Source organism: Schistocerca gregaria, chromosome 3 (assembly GCF_023897955.1).
Source record: "Schistocerca gregaria isolate iqSchGreg1 chromosome 3, iqSchGreg1.2, whole genome shotgun sequence".
Classification (NCBI taxonomy): Eukaryota; Metazoa; Arthropoda; class Insecta; order Orthoptera; family Acrididae; genus Schistocerca; species Schistocerca gregaria.
The window spans coordinates 251,463,862-251,484,278 of record NC_064922.1 but is presented as its reverse complement, the minus strand read 5'-3'; the positions used below and the strand labels follow the sequence as shown (position 1 = coordinate 251,484,278).

General features: G+C 45.1%; 1 protein-coding gene across 7 annotated transcripts in view; it reads left to right on the top strand.

Annotated features, from left to right (window-relative positions):
• The window catches only part of LOC126356321 (complexin), a 653,706-nt gene that overhangs the window by 434,716 nt on the left and 198,573 nt on the right, over nucleotides 1-20,417 (top strand). Inside the window, exon 1 of one of the 7 annotated variants that reach the window (XM_050007290.1) lies at nucleotides 11,577-11,739. The exons of 3 other annotated variants lie outside the window; for them this stretch is intronic. In XM_050007290.1, the coding sequence (XP_049863247.1) occupies nucleotides 11,679-11,739 (61 nt within the window). In that variant the 5' untranslated portion in view covers nucleotides 11,577-11,678. Of the gene's footprint in view, nucleotides 1-11,576; nucleotides 11,830-20,417 lie in introns of those variants that run through there. 3 more of the 7 variants (XM_050007288.1, XM_050007287.1, XM_050007289.1) reach the window with 3 other exon arrangements.

The window sequence follows — 20,417 nt, the reverse complement described above, 5'->3', positions numbered from 1 at the left end:
TATCAAAAAAATATTCAAATGTGTGTGAAATCTTATGGGACTTAACTGCTAAGGTCATCAGTCCCTAAGCTTACACACTACTTAACCTAAATTATCCTAAGGACAAACACACACACCCATGCCCGAGGGAGGACTCGAACCACCGCCAGGACCAGCCGCTCAGTCCATTACTCAACCCTCTATCACAAAATTGTATGACCAATTATAAAAAATAAAATAAAAGAAACAGCTTACGTAGTAGGTGATTACATTCACAATAAAACATCATACTAACTCGTAATAAACGGAATAGTTGGATTGATGAAAGAAAAAATGCTATAGAATGCTCCAGTAGTCTAAAGTGAAATACTATGGTTTCCCTACCGCGTGACAGACCATTGAATGGAACAGAAATTCACCATGTGAATACACTCAGTTATAAGTTATACATCTTGCATGCGTTTCATTTTGTACATCTTCAGGACATCAAAAAGAGGTTTCCGGTGTATCTTAGTATGCGTAATTAGCTTTCCTAACAACCATAGGTCTGGAAATTAACGGTTTCGCCCACAGACGTATACACAAGCGCAGTCTTGCTAATGTTATGACAGTTTTACCGCCTAAGGCTGCGTTTATTTCGAAACACCCCAAATAAGGAGTCAATTACAAGTTATAAAAATCACTCATTTGATTTTATGGCTATTCAGGATACATAAGTGCTGGTAAATACGGTTTCGACAACAAGTGTGTCGGTCGTGGGTCGCCAATAAAACGACCACCCCAAGTCTCACGAGGTGAACCCATTGGATTTTTTGGTGTGAGGATACTAAAACGATTCGGTTTATTTCGTGTTAATAATTAACAAGGACTCCGGGATGGTTGTCAGTACATTCGAAAAACGCCTGGGATATTTGAACGGGTACAAGCGTCGATGGCATGGCGTGCTGAAGCCTTCCTCCACACGAATGATGGCCTTGTGGAGCGTTTGTAGTGTGTTTGGCCACCAGGGCATATCTGCAGTTCGGATCCTCGCGAGCTCTGTTATAAGATGTTCACGTACTCAGTAGTAATACGAGAGCGTACTGAAAAATAATTCCTTCGAATTTTTTATCCTTAAACTTATTTCTCAACATAGTTATCCTGGCTAAGAATAAAATTCTTCCACCCAGAGACCAGTTTACTGATACCATCAATGTAGAATAATTGAATTTGTTGTCTAAGCCACAACCTCACTTCTGCTTGCATCGCTTAATCGCTATCAGGGTGAAGTCCTCGGATGTGTTCTTTCGATTTTGGGAACAGACGAAAATCGGATGGGACCAAGTGAGCACTGTACGGAGCATGATCGATGGCAGTGAATCCGAAGCGTCGGACTGCTGCAGACTTCACAGGGTTCGTTTGTGGCCTGGCATTGTTACGCTGAAGGAGACTGTGTTCTGTGTGTGGACGAAGTCTTCGAATTTGAAACTCGATAACAACACGCTGTTCCTTACACACCGACATATACTAAAGAGCCAAAGAAACTGGTACAACTGCCTAATATCATCTAGGACCCCTTGCGAGCATGCAGAAGTGCCGCAACGCGGCGTGGCGTGGCCTCGACTTATGTCTGAAGTAGTGCTGTAGGGAACTCACACCATGAATCTTGCAGGGCTGACCAAAAATCCGTAAGAGTACGAGGGGTGGAGATCTCTTCTGGACAGCACGTTGCAAGGCATCCCAGATGTGCTCAATAATGTTCATGTCTGGGGAGTCTGATGACCAGAGGAAGTGTTTAAAATCAGAAGAGTTTCCTGGAGCTACTCTGTAGCAATTCTGGACGTGTGAGATGTCGCATTATCTCGCTGGCATTGCGCACGTACGTCGGAATAAACAATGGACGTGAATGGATGCAGGTGTCAGACAGGATGCTTACGTACGCGTCACTTATGAGAGTCGTATCTAGACGTGTCAGGGGTTCCATATCACTCCAACTGCAGACGTCCCACACCATTACAGAGCCTCCACCAGCCGACATGCAGGGTCCATGGATTCATGAAGTTGTTTCCATACCCTTCATTTCCATCCACTCGATACAATTTGAAACGAGACAGGTAACATGTTTCCAGTAATCAGCAGTTCAATGGCGGTGTTGAGGGGCCCAGGAGAGGCGTAAAGCTTTGTGTCGAACAGTCATCAAGGTTACACGAGTTGGACTTCGGCTCCTAAAGCCCATATCGATGATGTCTCGTTGAATGGTTCGCACAGTGACACTTGGTGATGGCCCGGCGTTGAAATGTACAGCAATTTACGGAAGAGTTGCACTTCTGTCACGTTGAACGATACTCTTCAGTCGTTGCTGGTCCCGTTCTTTCAGATCTTTTTCCGGCCTCAGCGATGTTGGAGATTTGATGTTTTACCGGATTCCTGATATTCGCGGTACACTTATGAAATTGTCTTACGGGTAAATCCCTACTTCGTCGCGACCTCGTGGATGATATGTCCCATCGCTCGTGCGTCGATTATAACACCACGTTCAAATTCGCTTTAGTCTAGATAACCTGCCATTGTAGCAGCAGTAGCCATTCTAACAACTCCGCCAGACACTTGCTGTTTTATATAGGCGTTTATAGGCGTTTATATCTCGGTATTTGAACACGCATGCCTATAACAGCTTTTTGCCGTTTCAGTGTAGTTACGTTACACCCCTCCATGTTACACGCCACAATTCGGATCCCTCCGCCGGCAGGGGTGGCCGAGCAGTTCTAGGCGCTACAGTCTGGAACCGCGCGACCGCTACGGTCGCAGGTTCGAATACTGCCTCGGGCATGGATGTGTGTGACGTCCTTATGTTAATTAGGTTTCAGTAGTTCTAAGTTCTAGGGGACTGATGACCTCAGCAGTTAAGTCCCATAGTGCTCAGAGCCATTTGAACCATTTTTTTTTTTCGGGTCCCTCCAGCGGCAGATGTTTGCATCGTGCGTCAGTGATGCAGGGAAACCGACCGAGAAACATACATGACACGCGGCACGTCAACCGGTATTGAGAACAGAATAGAAAATTCGAAGGCATTACGTTTGAGCACGATCTCGTACGTAGTATCGGCAACCAGACCGATGGTGTTAGGATTATTTGCTCGTCTGATTATCTTTTACCCGCTCCTTTCGTTTGTGATTACAGTAAATGCACTTGTATAGGTTGGCTTTGAAACTCGTCGTAGAAGTGTCCGAGAAATGCGATAAAGTTGAAAAGCAAGGCAGCCGGAATCGACTGTTTCGTTGTAAAAACTGCTAACTGGTGTTTTCATGCCAGTCTCAGTCGTTACCTTCAGCAACAAGATAGGCCTAAGTTACTATCAATAAGATTAAAAGTAGCTCCTGTTGGCTCTACTTTATACGACAAATATAGGTCAGCTACGTTGTTGTAAGTGGAACTATATGCTGACTTCTAGCACATCGGAAATGTATGTGCGTATTCACTTTTAAGTGAACAACTTTCGTGGAAACAAATATGTGGGACACGTACAAAATAGGACTAACAGGGGATGTTGAACGTATAGAAAGAAAGTAGCACTAATGGTGATAGTTTGTTTCACACGCGAGAAAGAGTCACAGAATTACTGAAGAACCTGAACTAGTACACATTTGAAGATAGACCCTATTACTATGAATGGCTGCAGATTGCCTCCAGATGGCCGAACATAATAATCAGAAAATGACCGTTTAGTTGAATCAGAGGACCGAGTCCATTCCATGTGAACACGGCCCAAATCATTATGGTATAACCACCAGCTTACTTAGTGCCTTGTTGACAACTTGGGTCCGCGGCTTCATGGTGCCTGCGCCACACTCGAATCCTACCATCAGCTTTTAACAACTGAGATTGGGATTCATCTGACCAGGCCCCGGTTTTTCTGCCGTCTAGTGTCCATCTGATATGGTCACGAGCACAGGAGAGACGCTGGAAGCGATGTCGTGTTGTTAGCAAAGGCACTCACGTCGTCTGCTCCCATTGCCCATTAGTGACAAATTTCGACGCACTGCCCTAATAGATACGTTCGTCGTATGTCTCTCATTGATTTTTGCGGTTATTTTACGCAGCGTTGCTTGTTTGTTAGCAGTGACAACTCTACGCAAACGCCGGTGCTCTCGGTCGCTAAGTGAATGCCGTTGGCCTCTGCATTGTCCGCGGTGAGAGGTAATACCTGAAGAATGGTATCCTCAGCGCATGTTTGACACCGTGGATGTTGGAATATTGAATGCCCTAACATATTCCGAAATGGAACGTCTCATGTGTCTAGCTCCAACTATTATTCCGTATTCAGCGTCTCTTAACGTCCGTCGTGCGGCCATAACCATGTCGGACACCTTTTCAAATTAACCACCTGATTACAAATGACAGCTCCGCCAATGCTCTGCCCTTTTATACCTTGTGTACTATCGCTATCTGTATGTGCTTATCGCATGTCATGATGCGAAGAGCTCAATTTTCTGAATGGTGAAATCTGCGAAAATCGGAAAAGTATGGAAACTGAACGTTAGAGACGTCATGTTATAGCAGGATTTTGCAAACTGGGCGGAATGATAGCATAAGAAAGGAACAGGTTCTACGTAGAATTCGCAACGAAAGGATATGTGGAAACATTGATTATGGGCAGAGAGAGAGTGATTGGACAGATACTACGGCATCAGAGAGTAACTTCCATAGTATTATAGGGAGCTGTAGAAGGTGAAATCTGTAGTGGAAGATGGAGATTGGCATATATCCAATAAATAATTTAGGATGTTGAATATAAATACTGATCTGAAATGAAGAGGTTGATAGAGGAGAGTAAGTCATGATGGGCCACATCAGACCATTCAGAAGACTGGCGTCATGAAATAACAAATTTGTCACCAAGATGCCAACTACATGTTGTTGCATTGTGGATGCCGCTTAGGGCCCTTGTATTGTCCAAATAAATTGCTTTGACCAATCAGTTCTCAGGGAAGTTGGTAGAGTATTTACACTCAATTGCTCTACACCCATCTCTCGCTGCAGATCTTCCTCTGTGCTGGACAGATGCAAGGCAAATAAATGCCTGTATATTTCAAGGAATGGACCTCAATGGTTCTCCCATAACAGACTATGTATTGGTTCAAATGGCTCTGAGCACTATGGGACTTAACTTCGGAGGTCATCAGTCCCCTAGAACTGAGAACTACTGAAACCTAACTAACCTAAGGACATCACACACATCCATGCCCGAGGCAGGATTCGAACCTGCGACCGTAGCAGTCGCGCGGTTCCAGACTGTAGTGCCTAGAACCGCTAGGCCACACCGGCCAGCGACTATGTATTCTGTTCCGTGCTTTCCCTACATCACTCCAGGCAAATGCCTGGATGGTTCCTTTGAAAGGGCACGGCCGATTTTCTTCCCCATCTTTCTCTAATCCGATGGCCTCGCTGTTCGGTCCCCTCCCCCAAACCAACCAACCAACCTATGTATTCTAGACCCCATAACAAAGTTTCTGTGAAGTCCAGTGTAATTCTAGATCTGGAAGATGAGAGAGTCGGACTCGTTCTGGCATGAGCAGATCTAGGGCTCAGTAACAGTTATGTCTGTCCATCTGAAGCCCTTGGCCTCTCACGGTCCATGTAGTGCAGGCTGTGGCACTCATTAAAGATTGAACTTACTGAACAGATATTGCAGTTTTCTTACTTGCGACTGGGGACCACTTGATGAATTCATTATAAGTAAATTTTAGTTATAACAATTTTTGTCAACACGCCGTTGTGCTCTGAGGCTACAAACAAATCGGCTGTAATTCCTGCACTATAAACTGCCCTTCAACGACTGCTCGCACGCACGCCCTCTGTAGTATTTTTACTACAACAGTTAACAAACTCACGAACGCGGCTATCATATTCGGCTGACTATAAGATGATGTTCGGCCGCCATGTCTCCCTCTATCATTTGTAGTGGTGTGCAGGGACGTGCGGGTAGCAGATTCCTCTCCCAGTCAGTTTCAGCTTTGCCTCCTATAATGTCGGTACATCTCATCAAGTAACTTCAGCCCTCATGAGATTCAGTGCACACCATTACATGAATTTCAGCTCGGGTAAAGTCCCTGATACTGCCGGGAATCAAACGCTGGACCTCTGCATGAGCCCATTGCCTAGCTAATAGTGAACACCAGAAAATCCTGATGAAGATTCCAGCAGAGGGGTCGAAACGTTGATCATGTAGAAGAAACTGAAATCTAATCTGACACGGGCTAGCATTCCAAAATATTTTACCTTCAGTTTAAGTTCATCATATAGTATGTTAAGAATACACCAATGCATAAATTTTGTCAAAAAATAAGAGAATCACTCAAAGGCGTATGAAGTCGTGAACTGGGTTGCAAGATGCAATAAAAACGTCTCAGAAAATCACTACATTATTTGTTCTCTCTCCTAGTCCAGTAACTACAAAAGTTCTGAGTAAGAATAAGCCAGTAAGTAATTGTATGTATGACAGTAAGATACAGTATTCAACCACTGAGCTTAATCAGAATGTTAAATAAGAAGACACTATTGTTGCAAATCAGGAAAATTAATAATGCAAGACCCGAATAGTCTGCTCCATATTTACATGCCATAGACGATGCTTCACGTCACGTACTTAGCATACGGTAGTATGGGAAAATAGATGGAACTGATGCTCATACGAAAAAAAGTTATGAAAAAGCGATAAAATAGAACAATGTTGTGAGATTTATAAAGGGTTAAAGTATGTTCCACTAGCTTTCGAATTTAGGGTTTTCCTACATAAGAAATCTCACTCACCGCTTCCCTAACCCTGGTTTACAAATAGCTAGAGAAAGTGAGCTTATAAAGTAAGAAAAATGTTAGCGATGTTAAAGTTTAATGTCGTAAGTAGCAACGATGGGCGTGAAGTTCTTCTGGCTCATTTACAAGCAAATTTCTGCCGGTTCCGGAAACATTAAGAAGCCTTCAGAGCGGCTGGTAGACCATTTTTTTACGAGTTAGAGATACCCAAGGGAGCCCCGCGCCGTGTCCTGAGTTTTAAGAGGGATAAAGAGACGCTGCGGGTACGTCGCAGATAAACAGGAGCGCCCTAATTTTGGCGAAAAACGCGGTACACCTGTAACGGTGGAGGAATTGTGCGCCATGCGCGCTAATGCAGTCTTGCTGACAACTCTTAGCACAACGCTTCATCACCGGAGACTTTCTGTGGTAAATGTGTGCACATTAAGGTACGACTAATGTAATTACTGCCACCACAGCTTATCAGTAATCTACTTTAACTTAGTATCCACATATAACCGTATCTTTTCCTTTTTATTCACGTGTTGCTCGCATTTCTGCACGTGCCATTCTAGAACAGCTGACATCTGCGATCGTGCGATATCATTATTCAGCTGTGGTCGGAAATGGTGTAGTGAGTTATCAGGATGTTCCGCTGTCGGTTTAAATCGAAAAAGATCTGTATTTACCACAATACTCTGCAGACCACGGTGCATGCCAGAGGACGCATTCCGTTGTACCACTTATTAGAGCTTCATCCCGTTCCATTCGCGTATGAAGCCCGTGAAGTTCGCAGTCCCTACGGGAGTTATACGTAGCCACTTTTTTGTATTCCTAGTGAGTCACTTTTTATGGATGACAGTGTGTCACAGCACTGGGCTACAACTATAAGAGATTGGTCTGAAGAACGTTCGTGACACTAGCGAAAGTGTTGCCGTTGCAGGATTTTGTCCACGAACCGTTACGTCCATGTCGGTCGGTCTAGCTGGCCAAATCAGTCGCTCGAACTGCCCAGAATCTTCCAACCAATCGCGAACAGTTATAGCCTGGTGACATGGCGCATTGTTTCCCATAAAAGAAATCCATCGAATGGTCTCCAAGTAGCTGAACATAAACATTTTCAGTGAGTTATGGGTTCGGTTGGACCAGAGGACTATGTTCATTCGATGTAAACACAGCCCATATCATTATGGAGCAACCATCAGCTTGCAAAGTGCCTTGTTAGTAACTTGGGTCCACGGCTCTGTGGGGTCTGTGCAACACCCAGTCCTTACCATCAGGTCTTATCCGCTGAAATCGGAGCTCATCGGACCATGCCACGGTTTTCTGTCATCTAGGGTCCAAACGATATGGTCACGAGCCCAGGAGAGGCGCTGCAACTGGTGTCGTGTTGCTATCAAAGGCCTCAGTCGTCTGCTGCCATAGCCCCTGTCCTAATGGGTATTTTCGTCGTATGTCCCACATTGATTTTTGCGGCTATTTCACGGAATGATGCTTGCCTGTTAGCCCTGATGCTTTCGGTCGTTAAGTGAAGGCCGTCGACGGCTGCGTTGTGCATGGTGAGGGGTAATATCTGAAATTTGGTATTCTGGCACACTTTGGACATTTTGGATCTTGGTGTACTGAATTCTCTAACGATATCTAAAACGGAATGTCCCATGCGTCTAACTCCGAGCATAAGTCCGTTAATTGCCGTCGTTCGGCCACAATCACGTCGGAAACCTTTTCACTCTAATCACCTGAGTACAGATGACAGCTCTGTCAATACACTGCCCTTTTATACCTTGTGTACGCAATACTGCCGCCATCTGAATGTGTGCGTATCGTCTCCTCAGTGTATAGGGCAGTAGGCATGAGTAGTGCCACGACTGTTAGTTCAGGTTTTATCTGGGAAGCCAGTCCGCCTCTATAGTTGGAAGCAGCCGGCCGCGATGGTCTAGCGGTTCTAGGCGCTCAGTCCGGAACCGCGCAACTGCTACGGTCGCAGGTTGGAATCCTGCCTCGGGCATGGATGTGTGTGATGTCCTTAGGTTAGTTAGGTTTAAGTAGTTCTAAGTTCTAGGGGACTGACGACCACAGATGTTGTCTCATACTGCTCAGAGCCAGTTGAATTATTTTATTGTTGGAAGCTGAGTGGTCATTGTGTGTCTGTCTGACATTCACAGGACAGAGGCTCTATTGTAAACGGTGCTGTAGTTGAGACGGTCTAAGAAGATAGCTGACAGCTTGCAGAACTGTTTCAACATTTCAACTGCGAAGCCCTAACGCTGCCGGTGAAAACAGTAGCAGTCTCCACAGCTCACGTAACATTGTGACGTTGCTACAGAGACGTTTGTAAAATCACGCTACGTTGAGGTTTTGGTATCGTCTCGTTGCCACTGTAGGTTAATACCATGGGAAGCAAGGAGAGGATGTTGTTTGGTGGCCGGTATCCTCTTTCTGTAACATAGCTGCACATAAGTGTTAACTGGGTTCTTTATTCATAAGAAATAAGAAGGCGACTAAAGTTAGTTGTTGTGGTAGAAGCTCTTCCTTAATAGCCCATGTTAGTCTCACTGCTGGTGAAGTACATGTCCTCTACGTACATTACTCTGGCCGCTATGTGCTGACTGACTCTGAGCTAGAGGCTGAGCTAACTTCGATTCCCACTGGGCTGCGCCTGATGCCTCAAATCGTTGACTCACTGGATGCTTGACTTGACCCTCCAGTCCGCGGTAGCAATATAAATAGTGGCGGTCGAGAAGGTGTTGTCGGCGCGTTAGTTTGTCTTTGGCCTCTCTCCTGATAGGTTCGTTTGCTCCGGTGCCTACTACCGACCTTCTCGCAACCTCTTTGCCGCCTGGTGTGTTGGCGACAGCTCACGCCACCACAGAGGTAGCTCCGCGAAGCTGCTACACCCAGCCCACAGCAGCTGTCAGGGATCACCTTATACTGTCTCAGCTAAAAGGGTCTTTCCTCTGTGGAGGCCCTGAATGGAGTGGTCACTGCCTCTTGAGACCAGTTGACAAGGTACACTACTAGCAATTAAAATTGCTACACCACGAAGATGACGTGCTACAGACGCGAAATTTAACCGACGGGAAGAAGATGTGGTGATATGCAAATGATCAGCTTTTCAGAGCATTCACACAAGGTTGGCGCCTACAACGTGCTGACATGACGAAAGTTTCCAACCGATTTCTCATACACAACAGCAGTTGACCGGCGTTGCCTGGTGAAACTTCGTTGTGATGCCTCGTGTAAGGAGGAGAAATGCGTACCATCACGTTTCCAACGTTGATAAAGGTCGGATTGTAGCCTATCGCGATCGCGGTTTATCGTATCGCGACATTCCAGCTCGCCTTGGTCGAGATCCAATGACTGTTAGCAGAATATGGAATCGGTGGGTTCAGGAGGGTAATACGGAACGCCGTTCTGGATCCCATGAGCAGTATCATTAGCAGTCGAGATGACAGGCATCTTATCCGCATTGCTGTAACGGATAGTGCAGCCACGTCACATTCCCTGAATCAACTTATGGGGACGTCTGCAAGACAACAACCATCTCCACGAACAGTTCGACGACGTTTGCAGCAGCATGAACTATCAGCTCGGAGACCATGGCTGCGGTTACCCTAGACAGGAGCACCTGCGATGGTGTAAACGACGAACCTGAGTTTTAGAATGGCAAAACTTCATTTTTTCGGATAAATCCAGGTTCTGTTTACAGCATAATGATGGTCGCATCCGTGTTTGGCGACATCGTGGTGAACGCACATTGGAAGCGTGTATTCGTCATCGCCATACTGGCGTATCACCCGGCTTGATTGAATGGAGTGCCATTGGTTACTCGTCTCGGTCACCTCTTGTTGGCATTGACGGCACTTTGAACAGTGGACGTTACATTTCAGATGTGTTACGACCCGTGGCTCTACCCTTAATTCGATCCGTGCGAAACCCTACATTTCAGCAAAATAAATCACAACCGCATGTTGCAAGTCCTGTACGGGCCTTTCTGGATACAGAAAATGTTTGACTGCTGCCCTGGCCAGCACAATCGCCAGATCTCTCACCAACTGAAAACGTCTGGTCAATGGTGGCCGAGCAACTGGCTCGTCACAATGCATATTGAAGCTGTATGGTCAGCTGTACCTGTACACGCCATCCAAGCTCTGTTTAACTCAATGCGAAGCGTATCAAGGCCGTCATTACGGCCAGAGGTGGTTGTTCTGGGTACTGATTTCTCAGGATCTGTGCACCTAAATTGCGTGAAAATGTAATCACATGTCAGTTCTAGTATAATATACTTGTCCAATTAATACCCGTTGATCATCTGAATTTCTTCTTGGAATAACAATTTTAATGGCCAGTTGTATAGTTGGATCTGAAGCAACGGTTCCAATTTCTGGTTGTTGACAATGATTGGAGGCTGATCTGTTGATCCCAGGTCCCACCATACCCCATCCAAATGAGGCACATGTAGAGGATGACATGGCAGGCGCTTAGCATCGTCCTCTTGCCAGAATCTGACTGCTAATTTCAATTTTCCCTATGAAATTATTTGGCAAGGTAGTTCCTCGCCGCACTGGAAATCTGGAAGTCTAGCCCGAGCTCTGTTCAGAATTGCAAAAGGACCCGTCCGTGCCGCTCTCGGGCAGGCTAATCTGGGCGTGGGCGGGTGCTGGTAACAGGGGAAAAATCTTTACGAGTGATGCGCGGGTCGTTCGGCCCACGCCGTTAGAGCAGACTGGTGTTCATCCATAATAGAGATGCGCCGACTACGGTACTTCCGTGAGACAGGCAGTATCGACTGCGCGCGATTCGACCGGCTGGCGGCGGCTGTGTTTAATTCAGAGCTGAGCGGAGCCGAGCGGAGCGTCGGCGTGTAGCTGGGCAGCAGCAGTTCCCCCAGCCAGCCAGTCCAGCGGAGAGGCGGCCAGGGAGGCGAGATGAGCGCGCAGCCGGCAGCGACGCCCCGCGTCCGACTCGGCCCTCCGCCCGCGGCCGCCAGTGAGTACTCGTGCGGCGCTCCAGCCGTGGTCGGCAGGGCAGTGAGCAACGCCTACTGCAGCGCCAAGGCCTGCCCCACCTGCTACACCGGTAAGCTCTCCGAGTCGGCGATTGGCGGCTGGTAGGGGACCAAGTGCGTCTACATCTATACAGGGTGTTGCAAAAAGGTAGGGCCAAACTTTCAGGAAACATTCCTCACACACAAATAAAGAAAAGATGTTATGTGGACATGTGTCCGGAAACGCTTAATTTCCATGTTAGAGCTCATTTTAGTTTCGTCAGTCTGTACTGTACTTCCTCGATTCACCACCAGTTGGCCCAATTTAAGGAAGGGAATGTTGACTTCGGTGGTTGTGTTGATATGCGACTCATTGCTCTACAGTACTAGCATCAAGCACATCAGTACGTAGCATCAACAGGTTAGCGCTCCTCGCGAACGTGGTTTTGCAGTCAATGCAATGTTTACAAATGCGGAGTTGGCAGATGCCCATTTGATATATAGATTAACACGGGGCAATAGCCGTGGCGCGGTACGTTTGTATCGAGACAGATTTCCAGAACGAAGGTGTCCCGACAGGAAGACGTTCGAAGAAATTGATCGGCGTCTTAGGGAGCACGGAACATTCCAGCCTATCTCTCGCGACTGGGGAAAACCTAGAACGACGAGGACACCTGCAATGGATGACGCAATTCTTCGTGCAGTTGACGATAACCCTAATGTCAGCGTCAGAGAAGTTGCTATGTACAAGGTAACGTTGACCCCGTCACAGTATGGAGAGTGCTACGGAAGAACCAGTTGTGTGCAGGCACTATCAGCAGCTGATTGGCCTCCACGGGCACACTTCTGCGAACGGTTCATTCAACAATGTGTCAATCCTCATTTCAGTGCAAATGTTCTCTTTACGGATGATGCTTTATTCCAACGTGATCAAATTGTAAATTTTCACAATCAACATGTGTGGGCTGACGAGAATCCGCACCCAATTGTGCAATCACGTCATCAACACAGATCTTCTGTGAATGTTTGGACAGGCATTGTTGGTGATGTCTTGATTGGGCCCCGTGTTCTTCCACCTACTCTCAATGGAGCACGTTATCATTATTTCATACGGGATACTCTACCTGTGCTGCTAGAACACGTGCCTTTACAAGTACGACACAACATGTGGTTCATGCACGATGGAGCTCCTGCACATTTCAGTCGAAGTGTCCATACGCTTCTAAATAAAAGATTCGGTGACCGATGGATTAGTAGAGGCTGACCAATTCCATGGCCTCCACGCTCTCCTGACCTCAACCCTCTTTACTTTCATTTATGGGGGCATTTGAAAGCCCTTGTCTACGCGACCCCGGTACCAAATGTAGAGTCTCTTCGTGCTCGTATTATGGACGGCTGTGATACAATACGCCATTCTCCAGGGCTGCATCAGCGCATCAGGGATTCCATGCGACGGAGGGTGGATGCATGTATCTTCGCTAACGGTGGACATTTTGGACATTTCCTGTAGCAAAGTGCTTGAAGTCACGCTGGTACGTTCTTTTGCTGTGTGTTTCCATTCCATGATTAATGTGATTTGAAGAGAAGTAATAAAATGAGCTAAAACATAGAAAGTAAGCGTTTCCGCACACATGTCCACATAACATATTTTCTTTCTTTGTGTGTGAGGAATGTTTCCTGAAAGATTGGCCGTACCTTTTTGTAACACCGTGTATACACACTCCACAGGCCACCGAATGGCGCGTGGTGGAAGGTACCTGTACTATTACTAGTCATTTCTTTTCCGGCTCCACCCGCATATAGAGCTGTATGCGTCTCCAAGAGCACTAATTTCTCTTATCTCCACGATTCCTTACGTAAAATGTACGTTGGCGGCAGTAGAATCGCTCTGTCGCGTCCCGGCACAGCCTCACTATACCAGAATGAAGTAAGTGCGAACTGCTTAGCGCAATCGGGACGTTAACGACAATGGATTAGTTATAAATTGCTGTCAACCTTTATATCGGAGATGAGGGTGAGAGAATCTCCTTAGTTTGAAGCAAATAAGTTTCCTGAAACTAGGTTACAGAATTGCAATAGGCAGAAAAATGGTTCAAATACCTCTGAGTACTATGGGACTTAACATCTGCGATCATCAGTCCCCTAGACTTAGAACTACTGAAACCTAACTAACCTAAGGACATCATCACACACATCCACGCCCGAGGCAGGATTCGAACCTACGACCGTAGCAGCCGCGTGGTTCCGGAGTGAAGCGCCTAGAACCGCTCGGCCCCAACAGCCGGCTAGGCAGATAAGAGTGGTTAGTTTCTATCAAGCTTATTCTTACATATACTTATGTGGGGTGTTGGACCGTAAACCCCTTAGTAAGATTCGGTCTCCTTTAATTTACGCCTATGGTCACAATCTTTTCTGTTTAACAGATTACCGGTTTCGGTCTTTAATGACTATCATCAGATCTGTCTCATAAAAACAAAGTGCTAATGTACTGCAGCCATAGTGGCATCGTCAAACGTTAAATGCGGAATTAGCACCAGAATCGTTAAATACATATAAATCACATCACATACCCGAGTGGTTCAAATGGTTCAAATGGCTCTGAGCACTATAGGACTTAACATCTATGGTCATCAGTCCCCTAGAACCTAGAACTACTTAAACCTTAATAACCTAAGGACAACACACAGCACCCAGCCATCACGGGGCAGAGAAAATCCCTGACGCCGCCGTGAATCGAACCCGGGAACCCGAGCGCGGGAAGCGAGAACGCTACCGCACGACCATGAGATTCGGGCATACCCAAGTGATTTGTATGTATTTGACGATGTTGGTGCTGATTCCGCATTTAACATTTGACGATGCCACTATGGCTGCAGTGCATTAGGACTTTGTTTTTATGAGACAGATCTGATGATGGTCATTAAAGACTGAACCCGTTAATCTGTTAAACAGAAAAGATTGTGACCCTAGACGTAAATTAAAGGAAATTTATTACATATACGGGTCACTGTGTTTTTTCGCGACGATGTCGCAGATTGCGAAGATTCAGTTTATTTATTCGGACTTGCTACTTCAAAGCTAATTGCCGGTACATTTAAGAAACAAGAACAAAGCAATCACTTGTTCTTGGTTAGCACTGTAATCTCTCTAAGTAATTGAGACAAAGACTAACAGCCTCCGTTCAACACTATTCCAACGACACTCTAAAAATCCTACTTGACCTGCAGTTTCTGAGTGTCCACCAGAGTCTATCACCGTCTTCTCATAGTTGAAGTCTGTATCAGCTGTATGGGCTGCTATGGGCCTACTCGGTGCCGCTGGCGTCTCGCTGCGGAATCTCAAAACTGCTGACACTGGCTCTGAATCTGCATCTGAATCTCTGCTTCTAGCTATCCCGCTGCCTGGCCTTTTATTACGTTTCTCATGTACTTGGGTGCACACGAGTTAATTTGTTTCACCCGACCCTTTCATTTCTAAGTGATCGGATTGCACAAGAATGCCTATGGTTCCGCACGGCACTCTCGTTTCTAATTGGTCGGCTTGTGCAACAATGCCTTCGGTTCCACACGACACTTTCGTTTCTAGCTGCACACAACTTAATTTGGTTCCACACGGCCGGCCGCGGTGGTCTCGCGGTTCTAGGCTCTACTGCTACAGTTGCAGGTTCGAATCCTGCCTCGGGCATGGCAGTGTGTGATGTCCTTAGGTTAGTTAGGTTTAAGTAGTTCTAAGTTCTAGGGGACTGATGCCACAGATGTTAAGTCCCATAGTGCTCAGAGCCATATTTGTGTTCCACACGATTCTTTTTTGCACGTGACTGACACTCTCTCTCTTGCTGTACTATCGCCCTGGTGTTTGCGTCTTCCATTGCGCAAGTTAGATTCGTGCTGCTTCTTCTGGCAAGAAGTCAAACACTAAGTTATTTTATCAACAAGCCATACTTGGCAGACTCCGCCGCTTTTCTTGTCCCTATGTCCTGGTGGACTATTTCTTATTGTCGGCTGGCTGTTTGCCTATGGAGCCTAGACTCTTTATTATGGTCACAAAAGCAAAAATAAAAATTAAAATTTTCTACGGTCACAATAGCTCTGCAGTCAACAACAGACGCCAGTTCTCTAAATTCCTCCAGTAGTGCTCCTCGAGAAGAACGTCGCTTTCCCTCCACTGATTCCCATTTGGGTTCCCGAAGCATCTCCGTGACACATGCGTGTTGTTCGATCCTACTGGTAACAAATCTAGCAGCTGCCTTCTTAGCTGCTTCGATGTCTCCTTTTATCCTGACTCAAACAACACTCACCAGTGGGTCGCACTAGAGTCCTACATGCGGTTCCCTTTTCCTAGTCGATAATTCACCTTCCCTACTACAATCCTGACATGCTCATTCCACTTCGTATTCCTTTGCAACGTTACGCCTAGATACCGGGTGATCAAAAAGTCAGTATAAATTTGAAAACTTACTAAACCACGGAATAATGTAGATACACAGGTGAAAATTGACACACATGCTTGGAATGACATGGGGTTTTATTAGAACCAAAAAATCACCCCATATTGCTAGACGCGTGATAGATCTCTTGCGCACGTCGTTTGGTGATGATCGTGTGCTCAGCCGCCACTTTCGTCATGCTTGGCCTCCCAGGTCCCCAGACCTCAGTCCGTGCGATTATTGGCTTTGGGATTACCTGCAGTTGCAAGTGTATCGTGATCGACCGACATCTCTAGGGATGCTGAAAGACAACATACGACGCCAATGCCTGACTATAACTAGGGACATGCTTTACAGTGCCGTTCACAACATTATTCCTCGACTACAGCTATTGTTGAGGAATGATGGTGGACATATTGAGCATTTCCTGTAAAGAACATCATCTTTGCTTTGTCTTACTTTGTTATGCTAATTATTGCTATTCTGATTAGGCGAAGCGCTATCTGTCGGACATTTTTTGAACGTTTGTATTCTTTTGGTTCTAATAAAACACCATGTCATTCCAAGCGTGTGTGTCAATTTGTACATCTCTATCTACATTAGTACGTGATTTATTCAGTTTTCAAATTTATACTGACTTTTTGATCACCGGGTATATAACCGGCATGACCCCTAACAATCTGCTACTATCCTACCCCAAAATTATGGGTTTGTTTTACCTACTCATATGTATTAACTTACAGTTTACTATATTTAGAGGTAGCTGTCTTTCATCACACCGACTAGAAATTATGTCTAACTCATCTTACATACTCCTATAGTCACTCAAGTACGACACATTCCCACACACCACAGCATCGTAATAAAATAACAACAGACCTCTTCTTACTCTGTCAGCCAGATCATTGATGTATATAGAAAACAGTAGTGGTTCTAATACACTTCCCTGGGGCACCCCTGATGGTACCGTTGTCTCTGATTAACATTCGCTGTCGCGGACACCGTACTGGGTTCTGTTACTTAAGAAGTCTTCGAATCACTTATAACCTATTCCGTATGCTTGTACCTTCGTTAACACTCAGCCGTGTAGCACCGAATCGGTGCTTTACGGAAATCTAGGATCATCGAGTCATTCTTTCACCCTTCATCCGTGATTCGCAAGATGTGTGAGAAATGGGGAAGGTGAATTTTGCGTGAGGGATGCTTTCTAAAACCGTGCTGATTTGTGGTTAGAAGCTTTTCCCTCTCAATGAAATTTCTTATATTCGGACGGAAAATATGTTCAAGTAAACTGGAGCTAACCGATGTTAAAGATATTGGCCTGTAATTCTGAAGATCCGTGCCTCTCGTCGACATTCTTCTACACAAGATTTTCCAGTTTTCTTGCTGCATCAAATCTGGAAAAAGCTTCAAGTTTTCGACTATCACGAAACCATTCCTGGTACGCTGCAGCGCCTATATCGTCACTTCCTACCGTGGGTACACCTACGCCCACTCCATATCCAGTCCCAACTCAACTGCAACCGACTCCCTCTTCCAGACGATGGAAACCATCCCTATACTTATGCATCATACCAACTCCCCCACCTATCCTACCCCGCGTCAAGCTCCTCCATCCCTCTTCCCTAACCATCGTTCGCCATCCCTTCTCCTCTTCATTCTACCGACCTACGTACACACCAGCCTCCACCTCACTTCCCGCTATCCATCCCATCACCTGTCTTCACCGAGAGAGGTGGCGCAGTGGTTAGCACTCTGGACTCGCATTCGGGAGGACGACGGTTCAATCCCGTCTCCAGTCATCCTGATTTAGGTTTTCTGTATTTCTCTACATCGTTTCAGGCAAATGCCGGGATAGTTCCATTGAAAGGGCACGGCCGAATTCTTTCCCCATACTTCCTTAACCGGAGCTTGCGCTCTGTCTCTAATGACCTCGTTGTCCACGGGACGTTAAACACTAACCACCAACCAAACAACCTATCTTCATCTCCTAAGTACCTACTCACACAACGCCGATATTTATACCCAAGCCCTTTCCTTTAGCCATACTGAACACCTTAACCCAGGGGTGTCCGGACCGCGGTCCGGCGGAACAAAGCAAGTATAGGTGTGGCCCAAAAAATGAGCTTTTATCAGAAGATCTGGGGAAAAATCCATAAAATTCCGTTTATGTAAAGTTACGGTAAACTGAATATTTTCAGTTTGCATCACACGAAACACCATGTTGCTCTGTCATTGCTTCGTCCTGTTTCCAACACATGCCTGTGCTATACTTGAACCTGCAGTCTCGCTTTTATACGACGCCATGATCTATCTCTACGAGCTATTTCAATTCCGGCTGCGAACTAGAAGTTCAGAGACGTAATCTCACAGAAAGAATGAAATACGCAGCCACGCTTCTCGATTTGATACAAGCATTTGAAAATCGGTTTCAGGATTTTCGAAATGTATTTATGCGACAGTTTTTACAAACAATATAGATCAATTACCAGAAGATTTCCATGTGGAATGCATATACTTGCAGTCTGACATCCAACTAAAAGAAAATTTTGACTATGTCTCTTAGTTGAACTTATAACAAATCATAGCTGCACATATCCATTGCTGCAAAGCATCCGTTACATATATATGTGTCATCTTTCTTTGAAACCACGTACATTTGTGAACAGTTATTTTCCGGAGTAAAGCGCACGAAGAGTGAAAATAGAAGCAAAACCCAAGCGAAGACCTTCAAAACATCCTGATTATTAGAACCGCTTAGATCGAACCTGATATTAATACATTAGTATCCCAGATTCAAATCCAACATTAGTTCTATATTTGTAATTACTTATATTATAAGAGCGCTAATGAAATCTTCTTTAAAACATCAGATTAAGCCATTCTTGCTTTTTTAGAATAAAGAATCATAAATGAATAAATTCTAAATTACTTAGATGTGTTAACTACGGTCATTGACCGCCAACCCCTTTTTTGCCCTCGGCGGTTATTGTTAGTGTTAATTATATTATATATGGCCCAAAAATACTCTTATTCTTCCAAAGTGACCCAGGTAAGCTACAAGCTAAAAGGTTGGACATCCCTGCCTCAGCCCATTGTAAATCCCTTTATTTTGCCGGTCCCCCACCCCAGAGCAGGTCCTTCAACTGTGTAATGAAAGTGCAGTGCTCACTTTTAAAAGAAAATCGTCGTCTCTGCAATGTGTATATCTCTCATTAGAGCCTTCAGACGCTTTTTGTTTGGTGTTTCGGCAGATATTTACAATTCTGTTTTTGTTCCGTGCAGATGAAGCCAGCCCAAACAAATTCTGTTCATCAAGTCTTATATACTACGCCAAGTCTCGAAGTAAAGTGTCCATTTGTTTGACTTACACAAAAAATTATTTTTAAAGTGAAATTTTTTGTGCCCATTCGATAAGAGGACCCAAATTAGCCTAGTGTAATATTCGTTGCATAGATATGAATTAACAATAAAACGTGATGAACAGCCAGTACTCCAGTAGCGACTGAGGTGCGTTGCTGCATGGCTACAGCACACTGCGCGGGATAGAACAGCAGGTGAGTTATTCATCATGTTTCTTTGCCCTGAATATCAGAATTCTGCTAACAAAACCTCATTAGCAGGCAACTGTAACCTTGGGTTCTACACCACAATTGAAATAAAACCGGGCCAAAGGAGTGTAATCCCGATTTACCTCACTTTGAGCTGTTTATGTGAGTGTAACAATTAGTAGAAGATGCTCATCTTCGTTTTTGGAGAACTCCAAAGCTGCAGAAGCTATAAAAAGAATTTGTAGTATCTGCTACACTAAATTTTCTGCAACTTCCTGAGCTCTTCACACGGCAGCTGATGATTTGGTATGCCGAGATATATTCAAGGAATCAGGTTGACAAGAAGTTGCACAGTTACATATTTGTTGCTCCGGATGGTACAGGTTTCATACACAAATACTGTTGCTAAACTGGCTCTCTCTTGGCCGATTCGCCACTTACTATATTTCGTTTCATTAAATACAGGTGACATCATCCCTTACTACAGTCACAAAATTTGAGGATTACAATCAGAATTAAGAACGCATTCGCAAACTAATGTCAGGATATCAAGCACTAATTCGCTTCTACCATGATTCAACAATAATTTTGCTGGGTTCTTAGTTTTTTACTTTCGAAATTTACAAAATATATTCGCAAACAATGCGTTTTACAAAGTCACTTCTATAATGGGTGTTACTGTTTGAAAAATATTTCTAACATG